Source organism: Aethalodelphis obliquidens, unplaced genomic scaffold, assembly GCF_003676395.1.
Source record: "Aethalodelphis obliquidens isolate GAN/ISIS:26980383/991018 unplaced genomic scaffold, ASM367639v1 scaffold35, whole genome shotgun sequence".
In the NCBI taxonomy this organism is placed as follows: domain Eukaryota; kingdom Metazoa; phylum Chordata; class Mammalia; order Artiodactyla; family Delphinidae; genus Aethalodelphis; species Aethalodelphis obliquidens.
The window spans coordinates 192,295-217,322 of NW_020837979.1; the positions used below are offsets into that span (position 1 = coordinate 192,295).

Here is a 25,028-nt window from a genome sequence, read left to right on the forward strand (position 1 = left end):
GTGTGTGTGTGTGTGTGTGTGTGTGTGTGTGTGTGTGTGTGTGTGTGTGTGTGTGTGGTGTACATGGTGGGTGTGCGTGTGACGTGTGTGGTGCGTGTCAGGCCAGACGGAAGGGCTGGCATCGGTCAGTGTGGCCGAGCGGGGGAAGGATCTGCCAGAAATGCCAGGACTGCGCGCTCAGGAGATGCTCCCCTTTTCACCGTTTAGGCAGCTCTCCCAGCAGGAGGGGCACTTAGAAAGGAAAGCGTTTCCTCCCCTGAGCGCCCTTCAGCCCTCTTTGAGGCTCTCTAAGGACCGATGACTCAAACGGGATGGCCCACAAGCAGGACACCAGCCTCTGGCCGCTTGCACCCGAGGCCTCGGGGGACTCAGTTTCCTGACCTGGAAAACTCTATGCTGAACTCTAAGAAATTGTTGTCTTTGGCAAAAAACACGAATACCGGCCATTTCACATGGTGTAACCCTGAAGGCAGTTTGGGGCCAGGTGTCAAGAGTGGGCCGAGCCTGGAAGAGCTTCCCCAGGGCGGGGCTCGCTCAGGCCTACGGGGGGCTCAGCCCAGGGTCACTGCGGGTTCCTGCGGGGCAGGGGGTTGCAGGTCCCTCACTCCACTGCTCGCTCTTCGGGCTCAGGACACCATCAGTTCCACCAGATTTCCAGATGGATCCCTTGTAAACACAAACTCAGGACCCAGATGGACTCAGAACGTGAAACACGCTCCCGTTTTATCTGAGCTGATGGGATAGTGAGGGCCGCCTGGCAGGTTGAAACCCCAGAAACCTGCGTCATCCCTGTTCCCCAACATGGCTCCAGACCTCACAGACCACCACACCCAGGCCCAGGAGGACGCAGGCCCACCCTTACCTCTCTCTGGGCAGCAGCTTGGGCTCGGGGCGGATGGCGGCCGCGGAGAGAGGGGCCTGCCGGGAGGGCGACGGGAAGCTCAGATCCAAGGAGCCCGCCTTCCTGTGCAGCGGCTCCAACCCCAAGGCCCCCTGCATCTCGCCCTCAACGGGGCAGGACCCGGCCCTGCCGTGGACGGACAGTGAGGACACTTCGGGCCCCACCGCGCCCTGGAGGGAGGCGTCCGCCGCTGCCCGGGGGTCGTGGGTGGGCGAGGTGGACGGCGGGGAGCGCGACTTCCTCCTGGTGGACGCGCCGGCCAGCAGCTTCAGAAGCCCGGGCTTCTTGTCTTTCTAGAGAGACACACAGAATGGAGTCAAGTGGGTTAGTTCTCCCGGAGGCCCTCGTCGTCAGCGAGGGGGTAGGACCCTGTCAGGAAGCTCTAAACACGGTCCCATAAAGATGCTCAGAGGAGGAGAACGGCGGAGACGGAAAGCCTTCCCAACTCCTTCCTTCCCCAGACGTGGCACAGGTGCCAGCACAGACCCGGGCCCGGAGGTGCCGATCCGACGGCAGCCCCGCCATCGCGGGACCACGTTCCAGCCTGGAAACTTCACCTGGAGGTGGGGTGGGGGGCTGGTTATTCCACGTCAGCCGCCCCCCGCCCCGGGCTCACAGAACCCACGTGTACAGACACGGCCTCATCTGGAGGCCCTGGCAGCACCGTGTGGTCTGTGCCACACAGGGAACCGAGGTGCGCGTGTGTGAGCACGTGTGAGTGAGCGGTGTGGAGGAGGAGTGTGTACACGCAGAGATGCTTCCAGAGCAGTGTGCTCGTCTTGGAATCTAGACAGTGCCGTGGCCCTCCTGGGATTTACTTTCTGACGCTGGTGCGGATGAGCCGGCGCGGGGTGTGGTGTGGTACAGGCAGCACACGGAGCCTGACGCTGAGCTCCCGAGTCGGCGATGGCTGCCACAGAGTCTGCTCTGGTCACGGGGCCCGCCGGACCCTACGGTGGCTGGATGGGGACTCCTCTGCCCCCAAGCTGGGGACAGTTCGTGGTGCTGAAATCCCCTTAAAGTGCACTTAGTAGGGACGTGCATAACCTCAGGGTAAGTCAATAACACTTTAGTATGAACAAATCTGACATTTTTCTCTACTCCCAGCACTGGTACTGATAGGAAGGATGGAAGCTGATGTCCTGCATGCTGTCCACGGCTGGCACGGGCGAGCCCTGGCCTGGAGGGGAGCAGGTGTGCAGGGAACGTGTCACAGGGCAGCCCTCTTCCAACATTCAAGAGAGATCTGTGCGTGGGGCACACTTAGGAGAGCTTCGGTCATTTGGCCACCGGGGGGCGCCATGCAGATGGCTCAGAGGCGTCCCCGTCCTCCAAGTAGTGGGGCTCCTGTGGGCACCATGTGGAGGGAGCGGCTGCCAGGATGACAGTCGCCTAACCTGAGACCAGCAGGAGAGGCACTGGCTCCGGTGGGCCGGTGGTCCCTGGCCCTCAGGGCCTCTGGAAGGGGAGGCACGCCGCAGCCAGACACCCAAATGCTGCTGGGTCTCAGGCAAAAAAGCCACAGGGTCAAATGCGATCCTGAAGTCCAAAACTCTTACAAGTGATTTAACTGTGTGTGTGTATGCATGTGTGTGTGTGTACATATGTGTTCGTGTATGCGTGTGTGTATACGTATGCGTGTATGTGCAAGTGTGTGCACGTGGGTGTGTGTAGTGCGCGCGTGTATACGTGTGTGCATGTACATGTACGTGTGCGCGTGTGTATACATGTGCGTGTATGTATATGTATGATGTGTGTGTACGTATGTGTGCACGTGTGTGTAAGTAAGCACACAGGTGAATAAAACTAAGAGCCACGTGATGGGTCCCCAGGGCTGCCAGTGGCCCTGTGGTACCGTCACCCGACCCGCCTCGTCCCAGGGCTGCCCCAGAACACCACGCGGGCAGGGGGCATGGCTCTGACGTCCCGGCGCCCCCGTGTCCAGCCCGGGCCGAGAACGCTGCGGGCACCGGATACGCGCCCCCGAGCGGACGCGATGGAGGTCATGGGCTGGCCGGCGGGGGGCCCTGCGGGTGTCCTTCCTCCTGACGAGCACGTGCCATCAGTGAGCGCCTGCCTCGCGGACCCACAGGAGCCCCGGGAAGGGAGGGCGCAGGAGGCCGGCGGCTGCGGGTCTGGAGCCGGGCGCCCACACGCGGGGGGATTTCCTGTCGGTCCCCGTGGTCAGTCACCACCGGCTGCCCTCCCACTGACCTCGGCGGACGCTGCCCGCCCCAGACGTCCGCGTCCACACACCCCGTGGAGCGGAGCGCGGGCTCGGGGGCCGGTCCAGCCCCTCCGGGCCGCCCTGGTCTGTGGGCGCAGCCGAGGACCCACCGATGGGCCCCTCGCGGGCGGCGCGAGAGGGAGGACGCGTGCTGGGGTGGATCGGGGCCAAAAGCTTATGCTAAAGGAGCACGGGTTTGCTGGGGTTTCCCGGGCCTTTGCAAACCCAGGCGCCGTGGGCAATCGCGCCCTGTTGCTTTTCGGGGCCACCGCTTTCCTCACAGCCCCGCTCCACTCCTGGCTTAAATTCCCCTCCACTAAGCACGGGTCACTTTCCACCCCAGTGACCCTCTGAACGACCGAGGCTCAGTCATTTCAGCCTTGCTGGGGGACCCCAAACATCTGAACTGTGGGAACACAATGCCCCCTGTCCCCCCACCGGCTGCCGGGGGCGGAGGGCACATCTCCAGAGAAAGGGGCCCTCGCTCCCAGCTGGGCCAGCCCTTCCCCTGCGACGCCCCGGCTCCCTGTGCAGCTGACCGCCCCCACCCTGCCTGCCCCTCCCCTGACACAGCTCACCCCGGCGGGCTGTGCACTGGACGCCGGGAGCCCAGGGCAGCCCCGGTCCAGTCCCGGCTTTGCGTTTGGCTCACCGAGTGTTTAGGATCAGTGCAAGAGCTGGTTTAAACTATTACAGTCCTCACAAAATATGATTCTGTTGCTGTTTTTATGGTGTGTCTGGATATTTTTAAATGTTTGCAAAAAAAACAAGTTTGAACAATCTTTAGCTCCCGATACGTCTCTGCTTGTTCGCTGTTGGCAGGGCCACGCAGCTAACGGGATCTTGGCTCCCCGACCAGGGATTAAACCCGGGCCCGTTGGCAGGGAAGCGTGGGGTCCTAACCACTGGACTGCCAGGGAATTCCCTGCCAATACATTTTTCTTAGATGAGTAAAATCAACTTCACTTCCTGTTAACGCTTGCCTTGCCTTGGGAGAGCCCAGGGACCAGCACAGGGCTCTCGGCTCCAGCTGACACAAAGAACCAACCAGGGAGTTCGATAAAATGTAGATGCGGGGCTCTGCCCTCAAGGGTTCTGATTCAGCAGGTCTGAGATGGTTCTGATCCAGAACCAAGGAAGTGATCAATTAGAAGCTGATGGTCACCTGTGCAACCAGGTAAGTGATTCCAGAAGACGGCAGACAGCTAAGACACAAGGAGGGGCCCAGCGTCGTGGGAAGGTGATCAAAGAAGGAGACTGTGTCCCCTACCTACTAAGTGCCTCAGCCCAGGGGACAGGCATGGGCTTAAAGTCGTGCTATGAAGTGCTGGGGTGCACGGGGGTGGAGATTCTGACCCGTGTGTCTGGCTGCCTAGCTGGCTCCCAGGCGAGGCTGCCCTCCCCAGTTGTACATTGGGTGGCAAGGGCCATCGTTTGAGCAGGAGCTCACCAGGCACAGCAGCCACGCCAGGCATAGGAATGGGTGGGAGCCAGGCCTGCAGGCATGAGAAGCTCCGGCTCTCACGCTACACACACACCTGGGTCTGCACTCTGCCTCCCATACAAACAATGTCATTACGTTAGAGAAGGGATTACAGGCGACGTTAGGGAAACAAGCACACCGGCACACACACACACACCCTGAAATAAAGTCACATCCTACTTTAACAGAGTCATCTGGAAATCTAATATTAAAAAAAGAGACGTTCATTCATTATAGGAAAACTGTAAAACATTTTACAAATAATAAAATGATAGTGTCTGTCCCCAGAGGCCTTGTTTCATAAAATATTAATGCAAAAACTTGGCCAAAGGAAAAAAAATTTAAAGCTTAAATTAAGAAGTGTTGCCAGTTAAAAGTCAATTAAAATTATGGAAAATTATCTCTGAAATTAAAGGAAGTCAAAGAGAATAGAATTTGATTTATAAAATGTGACATTTAATTTTTCAGGGAGTCAATTCATTTCATTAAAACGAAGTTAACCTGTAACATGGCCTATGAGTGCCATGTCCTCACCATCATCTCCTCATTATCCTATGGTGATTAGGTGGAGAAATTACAACTAACATCACAGAAATACAAAGGAGTAACAAATTGTTACTATGAACAATTATACGCCAACAAATTCGACGACCTAGAGGGAATGGAAACATACGATCTTCCGAGGCTGAATCATGAATAGAAAAATCTAAATAAACCGAATACCAGTAACAAAACTGAATCAGTAATCAAAAAACTTCCCCCAAACAAAGGTCCAGGTCTAGATGGCTTCACAGGTGAATTCTACCCAAGATTCAGAGAAGACTTATACCCATCCTTCTCGAATTATTCCAACAAACTAAAGAGGAAGGAAACTCCCAAGCTCATTTTATGAGGCCAGCATCTCCCTGATACCAAAACCCGTCAAAGGCACCACACACACACACAAAGAAAACTACAGGCCAATATCCTTGATGAATATAGATGCCCAAATCCTCAACAAAATACTAGCAAACTGAATCCAACAATACATTGTAAGGATCATACACCATGTCAAGTGGGATTCATTCCAGGGATGCTAGGATGGTTTAACATATGTATATCCAACAATGTGATACACCACGTTAACAAAACAAAGGATAAAAATCATATGATCATCTCAATAAAAGCAGAAAAAGCATTTGACAAAATTCAACATACATTCATGATAAAAAGTCTCAACAAAGTAGATATAGAGGAACATAGCTCAACATAATTAAGGCCACATATGACAAACCCACAGCTAAATCATACTGAATGGTGAAAAGCTGAAAGCTTTTCCTCCAAGATCAGGAACAAGACAAGGATGCCCACTATGTTCTTCAACATAGTACTGGAAGTTCTAACTACAGCAATTAGGTAAGAAAAGTAAATAAAAGGCATCTAAACTGGAAAGGAAGAGGTAAAACTGTCACTATTTGCAGATGACATGATACTATATATAGAAAATCCCAAAGACTCCTCCAAGAAACTCTTAGAACTAATAAGCGTATTCAGCAAAGTAGCAGGATACAAAATCAATATACAGAAATCTGTTGCTGATAATGAACTATCAGAGAGACAAACAGAGCAAACAATCCCAGGTATAATTGCATCAAAGGAATAAAATACCCAGGAATAGATTTAACCAAAGAGGTGAAAGACCTGTACTCTGAAAACCATAAGACACTGAGGAAAGTGACGGCAGATGATACAGATAAATGAAAGATATACCACGTTCATGGAAGAACTAAGGTCATTAAAATGCCCATACTACCCAAATCAGTCTACAGATTAAATGCAATCCCTATCGAAATTCTTATGGCATTTTCCACAGAACTAGAACAAATCCCCAAATTCATATGGAAACGTAAAAGGCCCTGAATAGCCGAAACAATCTTGAGAAAGAAGAACAAAGCTGGAGGTATCACAGTCTCTGATTTCAGGCTATACTACAAAGTGACAGTAGTCAAAACAGTATGTTACTGGCACAAAAACAGCTCCGTAGATCAGTGGGACAGACTAGAGAGCCCAGAAATAAACCCACACTTATATGGTCAATTAACCTATGACAAAGAAGGCAAGAATATACAGTGGGGAAAAGACAGCCTCTTCAATAAATGGTGCTGGGAAAACTGGACAGCTACATCAAAAAGAATGAAAGTGGACCACCTTCTTACATCATATACAAAAATAAACTCAAAATGGATTAAAGACTTAAATGTGGGACCTGAAACTATAAGGCTCCTAAAAACAGAGGCGTATGCTCTTTGACATCAGTCGTAGCAAGATTGTTTTGGACCTGTCACATCAGGCAAGGGAAACAAAAGCAAAAATAAACAGAACTGCATCAAACTAAAAAGGTTTTGCATAGCAAGGGAAACCACCAACAAAATGAAAAGGCAACCTACTGAATGAGAGAAGATATTTGCAAATCATACATTCAATAAGAGGTTGATATCCAAAATATAAAGAACTCATACAACTCAATATAAAAAAAACCCCCAAACAACCCAATAAAAAAATGGGCAAAGGACCTGAATAGACATTTTTTCGAAGAAGACATACAAATGGCCAACAGACATATGAAAAGATGCTCAACATCACTAATCATCAGGGAAATGCAAATCCAAACGAAAATGAGGTGTCATCTCACACCTGTCAGAACGGCTATTATCAAAAAGAAAAGAAGTAACAAGTGTTGGTGAGGGTGTAGAGAAAAGGGAACCCTTGTGCGCTGTTTGTGGGAATATAAATTGGTGCAGCCACTGTGGAAACAGTATGGAGGTTCATCAAGTAATTAAAAATAGAACTACCATACGATCCAGCAATTCCACTCTGGGTACTTATCTGAAGAAAACAAAAACAGTAATTAGAAAAAATATATGTACCCCTTGTTCACTGCAGCACTATTTACAATAGTCAAGATATGGAAACAACCTAAGTGCCCACTGATAGATGATTGATAAAGAAGATGTGGTACATCTATACAATGGACAACAATGTGTATATATACACTCAGCCATAAAAAAATGAAATCTTGCCATTTTCGACAACACGGATGGACCTGGAGGGTATTATGCTAAGTGAAATAAGTCAGACAGAGAAAGACAAATACTGTATGATTCCACGTGTATGTGGAATCTAAAAAACAAGACAAATGAAGAAATAATCCAAAACAGAAACAGAGTCATAGATACACAGGACAAACTGTTGGTTGCCAGAGGGGAGGGGGTTGGGGGAGGAGAGAAATAGGTAAAGGGGATTAAGAGGTTCAAACTTCCAGCTATAAAATAAATAAGTCACAGGTATGTGATGTACACATAGGGGACGTAGTCAATAGCACTGCAACAACTTTGTATGGTGACGGATGAAAACTGGTCTTCTCGGGGTGAACGTTTCATAATGTGTAAAAATATCAATTCACTGTGGTATACCTAATATGATATAATATGGTATTTTAATTTTAACTTAGAAAAGTCTAAAGTCCAAAGTAAATATCATCTAAATCAGATGTGGGTGAGCTCGAGCTATGATTCATCCTGAGGCAGATTCCCTCTCCAGCTGTGAGCCTGTGACAGCAAGCTAATTACATCCTTCCCAAATGCAAAGGTGAGGGAGGCAGAAAATAGACATGCCCACTCCCAAAAGGAGAAATGAGAAGACGAGGGAGTGACAGGTCCAAAACGTAGCCAGGCACGTTCCACTAGGTCCCAAGCTGCAGAACAATCCTCCTTGGTCAACGCCTCTCCTCCAGGCCCACACCCCCGGCTTCGGTCAGAGGCCACCTCTGAACACTAGATCCCAAGCTGCAGGACAATCCTCCTTGGTCAACGCCTCTCCTCCAGGCCCACACCCCCGGCTTCGGTCGGAGGCCACCTCTGAATAGCCTTTGGGGCCCTTCATCCCTTTCCCGGTAGAAGAGTGCGTGTTTGCAGCCCAACGGCCCCGTGGTCTGGTCCTGCAGAATCCAAGGAGCCCCACAGCCGTCCTGCCGCCACCCTGCTTCCTCTGACCCCCGAAGTTCAGGCTGGCAGAGTCCTTGGTGCTTTAATCCCACCTCTGTTCCTGGCTCGGCTGCGACGGCTGGTTACGTGCATGAGTTGCACCTGTGGTCTCTTTATCAAATGGTGTGGTCACATCCCTGGCATCTCTTCAGAGCACGCCTTCTCATTTTGTGCAATATGGTGAGGCTAAGGGTCTTCCAGGTGTCCAAGCTCCGGTCCTTTTTGGTTAACAATCAACTCGTGTCTTTCCTCTTGCGCTTAACTGCCAGCCAGCAGGAGGGGCCAAGCCTCTGCTTCAGTGCTGCTCAGAGATGTCCTCAGCTAAATATCCCACGTGGGCCTTCTACGAGACACGAGGGCGCGGCTAGGCTGCTCCCTTTGCCGCCTTCTGGCCAGGGCTGCCCTCCTTGCCGCAGCAGCAGCGCGCTCCTCCCTCCACCTGGACGGCCTTCAGCATTCACGCCCCTACCAGAGTCTGTTCACGATCCCTCGCGAAGGACCCTCGCCAGAACTGCCTCTAAGGCCAAACGTCAAGCCTCCCAGCCTCTCTGCGTCGCCTGTTCCAAAGCTGCTTCTGCATTTTCAGGCTTTGTAACAGGAGCCCCTGCCACACTCACGGAACCCAAATCTGTATCGGTTGCCTCAGGCGTCCATAACCAAGTACCACAGCCTAGGCGGCTTCATCCACAAGCCTGTCTTTTCTCGCCGTTCTGGAGGCTGGGGGTGCCAGTGTGGACGGGCCCTTGGTGAGGACCCTCCTGGCCTGCAGACGGTGCCGTCTGTCAGGTGGTCACATGCACTTTCCTCATGACCCATCTAACCCTAATTACCTCCCAAGGGCCCCCCCACACTGGGGCTTCAACTTATGAATTCTGGGGGGACACACACATACAGTCTGAAAAGGCCACAGTTACCTCAACGAGAGAGAGGACATTCAAGTACAGAGAGACGACAGGGACGGACCCCGGTCTCTGGATGCAGAATCCCAGACTCTCTCTGGCCACCTCACCGCCTGTTCCCGTGGCCGCTAGTGCGTGACGTGGAGGCTTTGCTCGTCCTTCACCCTCCAGGCCCTACTCTGCCCCGTGCCCCAGGGCCTTACTCAGTGTTTGCTGAGCCTACCCGGTCCCCAGCCAGCCACCGGAACACAATCACACGTCCAAGGCTGACCCGGCCCCAACTCGCCCTCAGCTCAGGCTGGAGCTCCTTGGACCAAGCCCCACCTTCTCTGCAGAACGCTCTCCTGCCAGCCCTGGGCTCCCGCACCTGCTGTCCACCAGATGCTGGCGGTAACCGCACACATCACCCTCTAACTTATGAGCAGCAGCACCCTGAGTACCCCCATCTGGCCCAGAGATCACCCCATGTTCAATGAGGGTCATGGTGTGGCCTGCACTCGTCACCAGCCCCCACGGCAGGAAGCCTGAGCAATGGACCCCGGGTGCCACCTCGAGATCTAGTTCAGCCGCTCTGGGGCAGCCAGGTCACCTCTCTTGTGACCCCTGGTCCATCAGAGGAGCAAGCGCTGGCATCCCCGACTCCTCAACGTCCCACGGGCCGTCCTGGCCTCCCGCGGGCAGGACTGAGCAGCTCGCACCCTGGGGCCCAGCCCAGCCCGGCCAGCACCCCGAGAGGGCCCTGAACGCGGGATCACAGTCTGGTCCAGCCTCTGCCGTGTAGCCCCGTGATGCTGTCACTGCGCCCGGGGCAGGACCAGGTACCCTGGGTGGCGTCACAAAGGCCACCACAGGGCAGGCGCCATGGCCGGTGCTCAGCGAAGGTGGGAGGCCTGTGGCCGTGTACCTTCCACAGGGGCCAGAGCCCAGGCCAGGTCCCCATGCTGAAGGGCAGGGGCCACACCACCTGGCTCTCCTCCTGCCTCCCAGCCGGGTGCCCTTGAACGCGTGCTTGCGTTTCCTGGGCCTCAGTTTCCTCACCTGTGGAGTGGGGGTATCGACGGCACCTGCCCGAGAGAGCTGTCTGGGGACCGGATGAAGTAAGACATGTGAGACGTTAGCCTGCTGTCACCAGCACGCTCTCCGTCACCATGGTTACCACACAGCCGTTTGGAGCCTTCTTTCTACAACAGCCAGTCCGTCCAGTGATACACGAGTCTCCCTCCACAGCTACATCTTACCGTTTGGGGAGGGAAGTACCACTCCTCAGCCCAAGGAACCGCACCAGGACCTTTTCCTCCTAAAGCAGCGGTCCTCACGCGTAGTGAGATTGAAACCACATTTCCCACGTACTATGACGACACACGTGGTGGGATGGACCCTCCCCAGTGCTGTGCTGCAGGGGCCATCAGCAAACCCGGAGCAGGAAGGAGGATGGTCTGAACGTCTGTCCCTACCCAGATGTGTCACGTGCTGGGCCGTGAAGGACCTCAGGGGTCTGAACCAAGGTGGCTTCTGGGCTCTGTGAAGCCCCTGGATTTGCCAGGCTGGGCATGAGTAGCTTCTCAAAGCAGGCCATGCCCCTCCCCGGTGTTAAGAGGCTGATGGCATAATTCAACTGAGAAAAAAGGAGGTGAAGGGCAGTGGGTGTGCAGGTCTGACCGGAGGAAGGCATGGACGGGGCCGCGGGCCACCTGCACCCAGGCCGCTGCCGTGACATCAGCGGGAGCCAGAGGCCAAGCTCTTTGGGGACAACAGAGACAACAGGGCGTACTCTGCTCTCAGTCTGAGAGCCCCAAACAGGACGAAGCTGTGACGGACGAGAACTCAAGGAAAGAGGGAGGTCACATGTCACCCTGGGTGACGTGGCCACGCGAAGCCTCCAGATGCGGCCACGGTGCTGTGTCTCTCCTCCCTCGACTGCCTCACGTGGCCCCTCTTGTAGGACCCGCGTCCCTGCCGTGCGCCAGGGCCTGCCATGGCTCCACCCGTACCCAGGGCTCGAAGACACCGCCAGCTCACCCTTGAGCAGAGACCACGGAGGGGACGCATGAGTGTCTGACCAACAGCCGACTGACGTGCCGGCCAGCAGCCAGTGAGCGGCCCGCAGGTGGCTCCGGCCCGGCCGGCACAGCGTCCAGGCCTCCCTCCACTCAGCCGAAGCCCAGCCCCGGAGCAGAATCATGACAACCCGACGGGGGATGTTCTCCCACACTGAGGTGCGGGAAGTTGTTGCGGCCTCTACGTGAGTTAACTTGAATTTTGTGCTGACTGAACGGCCTGTGTGTGACCTGTCAAACACACACTGCACGCCGGCTTTAATTGTGAAAGAAAAGGGTGCCCTGACCAGAAGTAAAGAACGTCCATGTTATAATAGAGACTGGGGCTTCCCTGGTGGCACAGTGGTTAGGAATCCGCCTGCCAATGCAGGGGACACGGGTTCGAGCCCCGGTCCAGGAAGATCCCACATGCCGCGGAGCAACTAAGCCCGCAAGCCACAGCTACTGAGCCTGTGCTCTAGAGCCCGTGAGCCACAACTACTGAGCCTGCGAGCCACAACTACTGAGCCTGTGCTCTAGAGCCCGCGAGCCACAACTACTGAGCCTGTGCTCTAGAGCCCGCAAGCCACAACTACTGAGCCTGTGCTCTAGAGCCCGTGCTCCACAATGAGAAGCCACCGCAATGAGAAGCCCACGCACCGCAACGAAGAGTAGCCCCCACTCGCCGCAAATAGCGAAAGCCCGCGTGTGGCAACAAAGACCCAACACAGCCAAAAATAAATAAATAAAGTTATAAAAAGAAAAAACAATAAAGATGAAATGCCTCCCTTCCCGGGACGCCAGCGCTGGTCCCCCATCCACGGTAAGCCTCCCTCCCAGGGGCCAAGGCCACGCTGACTCAGTACGTGCTGGTCTGTTGTTTTTTTCAACCTTGAAGGAAAGCATCCCTGGCTTGATGTTCTTTGTTCTGACGAGACACAGAACTGTGCTGAAAACCCTGCTTCTCCAGGGCAGCTCCTCAGGTTACCTGAGAGGCTGTCTTCTGGGCTAGAGTCCTCAGTCTGGTTCAAGGAAAACTTTCCTATCCCTAGCAGAGACTGTTTAATATTTTCATCACCAAAAGTGAAAGCTGTTCTACACAACTGAGGCTGGGTGTGTGTTACATGGCAGACTTCACGAGATGCCGCCGAGATTCCCCGTCCCAGACCCAGCAGCAGGGTCGGGGTGCTGGCGGCCCTGCCCTCTGACGTGACCTTACCCGGGAGCTTCACAGGCACACGCACACGCCTCGAGCACAGGCATTGTAGTTAACAAGTGCGGGATGGAAAAATGAAAGCACCTCCCAACAGACTTCTTTGGAATAGTTTACAGAAGTACTGGAAACACGTACAAGTAACAGATGAGAAGAATTCCGTGCGGAAGGAAGCCCAGAACTGAACTTCAGCATATTTCTACTGGAAACACGAAGACCTCCAGACAACCTACAGCCAACCAAACCGCAGGGCCCTAAAATCCCAGGTCACAGCCCGACGGGGCCTCGGAAACTGGAAGGCCCGCCTTGATTCGGAGGCAGGACGCATTGCCAGACGCCCGGGGACTCCAACCACGCAGGTCTGAGAGCATCAAAGGAGCGGAGCCGGAGCCGCAGGGACAAGTGCGATGCCGAACAAGACCGCCCGCGGCTGCTCTGGGCCACTCCTCGCACCAGGCGGCTCATCTCCCCTGTGCCTCGGAGCCCCCGCGGCCCTCCCCTCGCTGTCAGGGATGGAGCACGCAGGGGTCTCTCCCTACGGGCCTCTCTCAGCCTTGTAACCGTCCCAGTAGCATCACTGGGGGTGGGCAGAGCAAGCAGGGTCCCTCGGGTGGAGAGGTGTCCTCTGCAGGCCCACCCGGAAGGAGGGTTCCATGGGGCTTGAATCCCATCGTTTCAGTCTCCACCTCCTGCGGGGAGAAGCCCTCAAGGAGGCGGAGGGCAGCCGCCCGCCCGCCACGTGTCCGGTTGGAAGGGGGCCCTCAGCAAGGCGGGCACATCGTGAGGCTGACCCACAGGGCCTCCTGATTCTTTCTGACAGGCAGAGGCTGACGCGCTCTTTGGCGGGAAGGCTGTGCCTTTGTGGAGGAGGGGGGAGCGACTTTCTCTCCTCTGGGTCAGGTCCCAGCAGCCACCACGTGATGTGGGCTTGTGCCCCCCGAGGCCCCCCCCTGGGGAAGGATTTCCAGCCTCCCTCAGCCCTTGCACAGCAGAGCCAAGCTTCACACGAAAGGTCAGGGACTTGTGCGTTGGGTCTCATTGTCTGAGCCGTTGGAAGAATCCCAGCACCTTGCTTCGGGTTACATTACAGCTGCCAGGGACTTGTCTGAATGTGAGCTCATTTGACCTGCACCCGAGTCCCCAGGGGCTCCAGGCCGGCAGCCTTGGTGTCCCCTGAGGATGTGGCACCTCGGATGCTGGCAGGCCTGGCGTGAGCAAGAGCTGGGCAGGCTTCTCTGCAGTGGGACCTTCTGGAGCCTTCTCTGTGCCAATAAGCTCATCTTTAAATTTAAATTTTATCTTGTAGGAACACGTAACGAGAAATGTCCTCTTTTAGCGAGTTTGTAAGTGACCACGCTGCCTGGTAGACACCGTAGGGGCGTTCACCGTAGGGACAGTCATCGGTGGATCTCTAGAAATAACCCACCTCGCTTCACTGAAGCTTTATCAATGACCTTAAGTTTCAGTAAAGCAAGCCAAGTTCTAATAAGCTGGGTTTTCCTGCAGGAGTTTTTTATTTTTTATTTATTTATTTGTTGGTGGGCCTGGGGCTCTTCTGAAAATGAAGGGAGGGTTCTGACGATTTGGAAAGGTAACATCCACCCAGCCCGGTGCAGGGAGGCCCTGAACACTGCTCACAGCTGCTCTGCACACCGCCGGCTCCCCGCGAGGGTGACCCTGCGGCCAAGAGACGCTCGCGACCACGGGTGGAGATATTTCTGGCTATTGCGGCAGGGGTGACGTGAAGCTGGCATCCTGCAGGTAGAAGCCGGGGCTGCTCCAGGCCCTCCAGTGCGGGACTGCGCGGGCGTCAGGCTCCCTCCCGACAGCGGCCGGGGGCAGATGCTGGCCGGTGGCCTTCAGCACCCAGGCCCTCGCATTCCGTGCTCCCCCACCCTTGGTTCCGCGACCTGGGGGCTCAGGTGCTGAATCTGGAGGGTGGGGGCCGGTGGACCCTTGGCATGGGTTTCCTCGGGGGGTGAGGAGGTGAAGAGAGAATGATCCAGGAGCCCTTGCAGAGCCACAGAGAACACTGGAAGGTGCTAGTCTGCTTCTGGGACGCGGGAACGGGGCCAGCTGGGCCGGCTCTGGGAAGGCCGCGGAGCTCTCAGGAGTCGCCCCAGCCCGAGCGCTAGGGTCCCCAGGTCTCCAGAGCCATCCACGGCCCCGTCTCCTGCGGCAGCAAAGAAGTATCTGCGGCACTTTGGACAAGGGACAGGGCCAGGCCCCGACGCTGTCCAGGGAGGGCCCCACATCTCCCCTGCCCCCAGCGGGCTGCCTGTGGTTCTGAAGCCGACGACACAGCCCAGTGCCGTTCTGACTGAAATCCCACCCCCAGGCCAGCACGGGCCTTGCTCACAGTGCCACGTGTCCTGCTCTTGGTTGTGCCCATGTTTTCCGTCAACAGGGTGCCACACCCATCGTGGAAACAGCCCCCGCCCCGAGCTCTGCTAGGACCTCACCAGGCAGACACCCACGATCAGCTCGTACCCAAGCGACTCCCAGAAAACAGGGGCTTTCTTTCCTCAACCAGCCTGACACACAGCCATCAGACTCACACTTCAGCCCCGTCCTCCTGGCCCGAAAGGGCAGCCACAGACAGTGTGCCCGCACCCACTGCCCCGGGGAGTGGCCGGGGTCCTGTGCTGGTGGGCAAAAAGCACGGACTCTTGGCGGCCGCGGCCCCAGCACCTGCGTCTCTGAACACCCGCCGGCCCTGCCCTGTCCATCTCAAGTGGGAGCCACACCCCCAAACCAGGGTGATGAGTCCAAACAGAGGCATGGCAGGTTCCCCCGGCACCATGGCCCAGTCCAGGACCGCACTTCCCGCATCTCTGTGGACCTTCTGACCCCGAGGGGGGCTGCTCTAGGGTGTGGGGATGTGATCCCCCAGGAGCAAGGGTGGCTGTGTGATGGGGTCGAGCCACACACGTCAGCGGTTAGGAGCGAGGAGACAGAAGGTGCACCCCAAATCGTGTCTCTGTGGCATGAGGATTAATTGATTATGATGATTATATATATAAATATGATTCACTTATGATTCTAAGGCCCGAAAGACTCAGGAAGAGCGTTCCCCTAACTGCCTAAAAGAATGTAGATGGAGGACCTGTTCCAGGAAGGGGGAGTCACCACAGGTAACTGTAGTAAAAACTGCTGAAACTTCTGTGTCCACGGTTCCTGTCTGGCCCAGCAAACACGCATTCACCAAACGTTTGCTTTTCCGTCTCCACGTGAATTGCCCCCCTCCCGCTCTGAGTCCCAAACTCCCATCCCTGACATACTCCTTCGTCTCGAGCTGAGGATGGGATTTAAGGTGAGGGCTTCCACCATTGGGGGAGTTCGTTTTCCTGGGTCTCTCCCATGCGCACGCTTTAAAATTTTTCTTATTTCCTCCTGTTGATCTGTCGCCTGTCAATTTAATTCTCAGATGTGCCAGAAGGACCTGAAGGCAGAGGACAACGTCTTCCCCCCGACAGGAGACACCCCAGGAAAGAGGCGTCGGGGGCTAAGGCGGTGGATGAGCCCCACCGAGAGGGAGGCCCAGGGCTCCCAGACAGGCGTGCTCAGGACTCTCGCAGGGGCAGCCGAGCCGGGGTGCCGGGGGTGGGGGGGCACACACCCCCTTCTCTTCACTGGCACCGCAGTCCCCTATCCCCGCCAGCCCTGTTTGCGCTTGTAGCCCCGACTGGGAGCCGTCTCCTCCCTGGACCTTGGTGAGCATTTCCGGGAGTTCATTTCTCCCTCGCCTGCTGTCCCCTCACACGTGTGCTGCTTTACCTGCCCCCACATGGAGCGCCCCCCCCCCCCCCCCCCCCCCCCCCGCCTGGGGGCTTTCCCCCCCCCCCCCGGGGCCCCCCCCCCCCCCCGCCTCGTATTCATGCTGGTGCAGGTGCCGGCACCTTGTAAGCGGCCTGCGCCCACCCGCAGCTGCCCCCACGGCCAGAGGGAGGGTCTGGCACAGGCAGGGCTCCGTCTCAACCCCAAGCCCCCAGAGGAGCCTGGCTGCAGAATGGCCAGACCGGACCTCTGGGTGGCGCTCACGTCTCCAGGCAAGAAGCCGGCCTCTGGACGACGCAAACTCCCCCAGGGCTGAGACACGGTTAACGGGCTTTGACTCAGTTAAATGAGGGAGGATTAAAGCGCTGAGCTTTCACTTCTTTACAGATTCTTCTGGACTCAGCCCCCGAGAAGCTGCGGCAGCAGGTCCTGTTCCTTTGCCATCTCATCCAACGCCATCATCTTTTCACTGAAGCAGGAAGGCCTGTTACCTCAGTAGAATTTAGAGCGTAACATTAATTTCTTTAAAATGGCTTCGGAGGAGGTCAGGCCAAAAGGCAGAGACGAGAAGCCAGAACAGCCCTCTGGCTCCAGGCTGTGTCCGGGCTGCTTTCGGCTTCGTCCTGTAGGACAACCTTGCCTTGAATGTACATTTCCAACAGGCCTCTGCTTGTTTTCTGTAGAACAAATGTGGAGCTATCACAAATTATTAGATTAAATGCAATGCGTTCACATGAAATCTCTGTAAAATCTGGTATCCTTCGGAAAGGGTCTGGAACGGAACATGAAAGATAAGCACGTCATTATCTACTCGGTGTGCCAAGCTCATGCGCTTCTGAATAGTTTTTTAAACAAAACAGATGGGCAGGAATCACCTCATCCAACCAGAAAGGCAGCAGCAGGCCCGTCAGTTCCATACGGGAGGGGCTTTGTCAAGGGGATGCAGGATTTTGGAGGGTCACTTAGGAATCTACGCTATTATTTCCATTAGCCCCGACGGGCAGCCCTGCAAGCTCTCAGGGAGACTGGGATTTCCTTCCTGAACTGTGTGTGCTTCTTCAGACAGGCTGCTTCCAGGAAATGTGAGATGACACCCAGCCTGGGCACCGGCTCGGAGATACAGGTTCAGGGGCCGCTGCCCGCTGCACGCAGCCCAGACCCGGCTTGGCAGCTCCGCCCTGAAAAGGGCCCTGCCTGGCTTCCATCCGGTCCTAAATTTCTCTAAGGAGCCGCCATCATGACCGCATGCCTGGTTGTCGTTATCACATTAAAACGATTGGGAAAGGATGGAGATTTGGAAGAAGCCGAGGTGTCAGAATCCAGGTGAACTCAGCTCAACCAGGGGCTCGAGGCGGCCCTTCCCTGGGCTGCCGATCTAACCAGGGAGGAAATGGCCCACCTGGGAGACAGGGTCACAGGACTGGAGAGTTGCGGCATCCACTTCACCCTTCTTGAGCAGTCCTAGCAACAGAGGGTGTGGGGAAAGTGTAACTAGAGCTGCTCCAGTGCCAAAGGGTGGGGTGAGTTACCCATGGGTTATGGGTTAGTTTATCTTCTACGACTCGACTCTTGGGGCCGTTTCTACTGCCAGCTGCTGGTGGGCGAGTGACCCTGACGCCCAAGGAGACGGGAGGAACCCCCAAGTGAACCGGCAGGACGTGGGGGACTGAGGGGGGAGGAGAAGTGGAGGCCAGACAGGGTTGGCGCCCCTGAGGCCGGGGAGATCAGGAGACGTAGGCAGGAGAGGCCTCCGAGAGGAACAGGACAGGAGAGGAGGGCGATCGCCTGGCCCACTTGAGCCCAGGGAGCCTGCTGGGCTCCCAGGTGAGGTCTGCTGCCCTCTGAGACCAGGGGTGGGGGGCACGCCTGGGCCCCTTCTGTTCCTTGAGCCTAAGCCCCACCCCTGACACCCCCAGGAACTTTTCCAGCCCTGTGGGTCCTGAGTACTGGCCCCACCCACCACCCAAACCTCCTCCTTGCTTAGGCCCCGCCCTCCACAGCCAAGGCCTTCGCCCCCCTCCCCCTTTTTTTTTTCTTTTCCCTCCTCCTCTTTTTTACTATTGTGGTACTGTGGTACCTTCTGGTTGTTGATTCATCTATATTTTTATTTTTATATCCTTTCTAGCATATCTGTTAGTTTCCTAGTCTAATTTTATTTTTTACTTTGTTATTGTTCTTTTTTTCTTTTTTTTTTTTTTTGCCGCCCCAGGCAGCTTTTGGGATCTTGGTTCATGAGCTGAGGGTCAGGCGAAGCTCCTGCAGTAGGAGCTCCCAGTCCAAACCACTGGACTAACAGAGAACCTCAGGCCTCAGGGACTATTCATCAGAGTGAGGTCTCACAGAGGTCCTCATCTCAGCATCAAGACCCAGCTCTACCCAACAGCCTACAAACTCCAGTGTTGGAAGCCTCAGGCCAAACAACCAGGAAGGCAGGAACACAATCCCACTCATAAAAAAATAAAAAAGAGACAGCAAAAAACTATGTCACAGATGAAGGACCAAGGTAAAACCTACATGACCAATTAAATGAAGAGGAAATAGGCCACCTACCTGACAAAGAATTCAGAGTAATGATAGTAAAGATGATCCAGAATCCCGGAAATACAATGGAGGCATGGACTGAGAAAATACAAGAAATGTTTAACAAAGATCTAGAACTAAAGAATAAACAAACAGAGATGAACAACACAATAACTGAAGTGAAAAATACACTGGAAGAATCAATAACAGAATAACTGAGGGAGAAGAACGAATAAGTGAGCTGGAAGAAAGAATGGTGGAAATAACTGCTGAGGAGCAGAATAAAGAAAAAAGAATGAAAAGAATTGAGGACAGTCTCAGAGACCTCTGGGACAACACTAAACGCACCAACACTTGAATTATAGGGGTCCCAGAAAAAGAAGGGAAAAAGAAAGGGTCTGAGAAAATATTTGAAGAGATTATAGCTGAAAACTTCCCTAACATGGGAAAGGAAATAGTCACCCAAGTCCAGGAAGCACAGAGAGTCCCATACAGGATAAACCCTTGGAAAAACACACCAAGACACATACTAATCAAACTAACAAAAATTAAATTCAAAGAAAAAATATTAAAAGCAGCAAGGGAAAAACAAAAAATAACATTCAAAGGAATCCCCATAAGGTTATCAGCTGATTTTTCAGCAGAAACTCTGCAGGCCAGAAGGGAGTGGCAGGATATACTCAAAGTGATGAAAGAGAAAAACCTACAACCAAGATTACTCCACCCAGCAAGGATCTCATTAAGATTCGACAGAGAAATCAAAAGCTTTTCAGACAAGCAAAAGCTAAGAGAATTCAGCACCACCAAACCAGCTTTACAACAAATGCTAAAGAAACTTCTCTAAGTGGGAAACACAAGAGAAGAAAAAGACCCACAAAAACAAACCCAAAACAGTTAAGAAAATGGTAATAGGAACATACATATCAATAATAACCTTGAATGTAAATGAATTAAATGCCCAACCAAAAGACACAGACTGGCTGAATGGATACAAAAACAAGACCCATATATATGCTGTCTACAAGAGGCCCACCTCAGACCTAGGGACACATACAGACTGAAAGTGAAGGGATGGAAGAAGATACTCCATGCAAATGGAAATCAAAAGAAAGCTGGAGTGGCAGTACTCGTATCAGATAAAATAGACTTTAAAATAAAGACTGTTACAAGAGAGAAGGAGGGACACTACATAATGATCAAAGGATCAATCCAAGAGAAGGTATAACAATTATAAATGTTTATGCACCCAACATAGGAGCACCTCAATACATAAGGCAAATGCTAGTCACCATGAAAGGAGAAATCGACAGTAACACAATAGTAGTAGGGGACTTTAACACCCCACTTACACCAATGGACAGATCATCCAAACAGAAAAGAAATAAGGAAACACAAGCTTTAAATGACACAATAGACCAGACAGATTTAATTGATATTAATAGAACATTCCACCCAAAAGTGGCAGGATACACATTCTTCTCAAGTGCACACGGAACACTCTCCAGGACAGATCACATCTTGGGTCACAAATCAAGCCTCGGAAAATTTAAGAAAATTGATATCGTATTAAGCATCTTTTCTTGACAACAACGCTATGAGACTGGAAATCAATTACAGGAAAAAAACTATAAAAAACACAAATACATGGAGGCTAAACAGTGCACTAGTAAATAACCAAGAGATCCCTGAAGAAATCAAAGAAGGAATTAAAAAACACATGGAAACAAGTGGCAACAAAAACACGACGATCCAAAACCTATGGGACGCAGCAAAAGCAGTTCTAAGAGGGAAGTTTAGAGCAATTCAGCGTCACCTCAAGAAACAAGAAAAATCTCCAATAAACAATCTAACCCTACACTTAAAACAACTAGAGAAAGAAGAACAAAGAAAACCCAAAGTCAGTAGAAGGAAAGAAATCATAAAGATCAGAGCAGCAATAAATGAAATAGAAACGAAGAAAACAATAGCAAAGATCAATGAAACTAAATGCTGGTTCTTTGAGAAGATGAACAAAATTGATAAACCCTTAGCCAGACTCAGCAAGAAAAAAAGGGAGAGGATGCAAATCAATAAAATTCAAAATGAAAAAGGAGAAATCATAACTGACACCACAGAAATACAAAGGATTATAAGAGACTACTACAAGCAATGCTATGCCAATAAAATGGACAACCACAAAGAAATGGACAAATTCTTGGAAAGGTACAATTTTCCAAGACTGAACCAGGAAGAAATAAAAAATATAAACAGACCTGTCACAAGTAATGAAATTGAAACTGTAATTAAAAATCTTCCAACAAACAAAAGTCCAGGACCAGATGGCTTCACAGGTGAATTCTATCAAACATTTAGAGAAGAGCTAACACCTATCCTTCTCAAACTCTTCCAAAAAATTGCAGAGGAAGGAACACTCCCGAACTCATTCTACGAGGCCACCCTCACCCTGATACCAAAACCAGAAAAAGATACCACAAAAAAGAAAATTATAGACCAATATCACTGATGAACATAGATGCAAAAATCCTGAACAAAATACTAGCAAACAGAATCCAACAGCACATTAAAAGGATCATACACCACGATCAAGTGGGGTTTAACCCAGGGATGCAAGGATTCTTCGATATATGCAAATCAATCAATGTGATACACCATGTTAACAAATTAAGGAATAAAAACCATATGATCGTCTCCATAGATGCAGAAAAAGCTTTGGACAAAATTCAACACCCATTTATGATAAAAACTCTCCAGAAAATGGGGATAGAGGGAACCTACCTCAACATAATAAAGGCCATATACGACAAACCCACAGCAAGCATCATACTCAATGGTGAAACACCGAAAGCATTTCCACTAAGATCAGGAACAAGACAAGGATGTCCACTCTTGCCACTCTTAAAGATTTGTGCTCAGAAAACTATGAAACACTGATGAAAGAAATCAAAGATGACATAAACAGAGGGAGAGATATACCATGTTCTTGGGTTGGAAGAATCAACACTGTGAGGATGACTCTACCACCCAAAGCAATCTACAGATTCAGTGCAATCCCTATCAAACTACCAATGGCATTCTTCACAGAATTAGAACAAAAACTTTTACAATTCGTGTGGAAACACAAAAGACCCTGAATAGCCAAAGCAATCTTGAGATTGCTGACTCCATTTGCATGAGAGACTGGAAAAAAATCTCCCGTGTCTTTATGAGGACACAGTGATCACGGAAGGCGGCACCAGTGGTGGAATTCCGCACAAGAGGATCCAACCTGAGGTGGGATCACCCGTGGCCCCTCGGACACACTGGACATCCACCTTACACACCACCGGCGAGCTCTCGTGGCTGCCCTGGGTGTCCAGGTGTGAAATCCGCCCCCATCCTGATTAGTTACAGTAACTTCTGCCCTCTGGGGAGAGCTACAGAGCAGCTATTACAGGTGATTCACAAGTTCTGTTCCATTTCTAGAGTTTATTGCTATTTTAAAAATGAATTTTGGTTTATTGTTCTGCAGCAGAAACCCAACTTCTGACTGGAATAGTTTTCTTGGGCGCCATCCATCCTTCATGCTAAATGTCAGGTGTGAAACTGACAACTTAAAAAAACCCTTTCTACCCGTGTTTCTTGGTGGACAAATGAAATGGAGCATCCGGCGAGGAGATGAACACGTACCATTTCACAAACAGAAAGCCAGCTAACCCGGCTTCATCTCGAGCAGCCTGCGCGTCTTGATTTGGCAACATTAAGTGTCCTTTTTCTGAAACCGCAAAATCAAATCTCCTTTTAATTTTTCCTTAGAAGCCTTGGGGATACAAGTTTTACATCTGTATCTATCCCGCTAGTCTATGGGATCTGGCCTTCAATGAACTGTCACATCCCTAAGAATGATCTCTAATAGTCTTGTCCAAATACCTGTGCGAAGTATGCATGAGATTAACTCACTTCCTGCCTCCAAACCCCGGGGTGGGAGACGCCATCGTGCCATCTTACTGATCAGGAAAGCGCGGCAGGGGGCGCTCGCCGAGTCCCCACGGCAGGCTGCCTCGTCCCAGCCTCACCTCCGTACTCACTCATCCATTTGCGCCTTCTTTCTCCAAATGCAGGTCTCAGCTGTCCTGTAGTCGTTATGGCTCCTGCTTCCTCCCCCATCCCCCGCTGCACCCTGCACACCTGGGCACCCAGCAGGAGAAGCTGCCCATCAGGGCCCAGGAGAGGGTGCGGGCCCTCACTGGGCAACAGGGCCTGGCTTTACCCCCAGTGGTTACTAGCTGCCTGACCTTGGACCCTCATGTGCACATCTGTGCCCGGAAGGGCTCACCAGCACCGCACCAAGCTGAGACCCAGAAGTAGCTGGATTGAATCTCAGCCCAGGACAAAGGTCAAGGGGAGTAAAAGGAGAAGTGGGGGTGGCCAGGCCTTCCCGGGAGAGAGCAAAGGAGAAGATCCCAGGCTGCCTCTGAGCTCTCTGCTGCCCCAGGAGGCCCCGTACCGTCCCACTCAGGGCCTGTGCCCTTGTCACAGGGAGGGACGCTCCAGTGGCATATCCCCTCCAAAAAGAAGCTGCCTGTAAAACCTCTGATGTCGCTGTTTTGACAGCTGGGATTCGTGCTTTCAGGATGGGCTCATTTTCTGCCTGAAGATGACTCACCCACCACGTGCCGGCTCTCCTCCTCCCACAGAGGGCAGTCTGGCCAGAGGGAGTTGAGGGGAAGGCCTGAAGTCGCCGGGGCTCCAGCGGCCCAGGGCATTCAGCAAAGGGCCCTCCGCCCTGCCAGGGCGCCAACCCCAGCGCCGGTGCAGGCTGCCCAGCACGCGTGTCCCCAGGAGGGCGCAGGCTTCCATCGACCACAGCTGACCGGATGACCGCCAGACTTCTCAGCGACTCATTCATGAAGCGGACGGGGTTCCCAAAGCCCTTGAGAACGTGCCACCTGGGCCGTGGGCTCCGCGGAGCTTCACGCGTAATCTGATTCCACTGCAGCCACACCTGAGGTGCAGCACTGATCGCGGGGCTCCCCGTGTCTGGGCCTGCCCTCCCCCAGGAGATCAGCGCGAGGACGGGGCCTGCAGTGGACTCCAGTCCTGGTGCGGTCAGACCCAGCCCACTCCCCCCTGGTTTTAAGGTCTGCAGGACGCCTCCCCACCCCCGCTGGTGATCATGCGGGAAAGCACTGCCTGTCTCAAAGCTGGAAACACGCTGGCAGCGACCGATACGTGGTTACAGAGCGACGGCAGCCCCCTCCCAGTCCACACGATAGAAACAGCACGGGCAACGGCCTGCTTAGTGCGGTGAGGCTCGGCGGGGGAAACAAATTCACAAACCAGCGGTTCTTCGCTTTAGGAAAAGCTGCCTGGTTGTTCTCAAAGCTTCATCTTCAAGATTTCTTCAGATTGCACATTCCTGAGTTTCCACTAAACGTATCATTGTAACCCTCCTATGGTATATACACACACTTTTAATCGGGAGGTGTGGTTACTAAAGGGCCGTTCCCCCGCACACCCATTTCCACGAGGTCCCGACGGCAGGCAGGCCCGCCCGCTACCGTCCTGGCTGTCAGCCCAAACCCGTCCCCCAGAGACTCAGCCACAAAGGCCACACCTTGTGAGTGGGCTCGGCCGAGCGGTTCACTACTGCGGGCCCCCTACAGCTGCACTCGAGTCGTGCGGAACCGGAAGGCAGACACTCCAGCTCACAGCCCCCTTTCCTGGGCTGACCTCAGGGCCTCCTGCCAGCAGTTACCCTGGACTTGCCACCCCTCAGCTCCTGGACGAGCCAAAAACACCGGAGGTCACGGCCTCATGGGGATGGGGAGGCCACCAAAGTCAGCGCCCTGGATCCCAGACGGCACTGAGACTGGAGTTAGGCTGGCTCCACTGCCAGTGCTCTGTGACCCCAGGCAAGTGGCAGCACCTCTGAGCCTCAGGAGGACCACCCAAAATGAACATTTCAACGCAA

At 53.2% G+C, this 25,028-nt stretch overlaps 1 protein-coding gene across 1 annotated transcript in view; it reads right to left on the reverse strand.

Annotated features, from left to right (window-relative positions):
• SH3RF3 (SH3 domain containing ring finger 3) overlaps positions 1–25,028 on the reverse strand; it is a 199,600-nt gene that overhangs the window by 4,976 nt on the left and 169,596 nt on the right. The window contains exon 9 of the mRNA XM_027128649.1: positions 863–1,194. Coding sequence (XP_026984450.1) covers positions 863–1,194 — 332 coding nt within the window. The remainder of the gene's footprint in view (positions 1–862; positions 1,195–25,028) is intronic.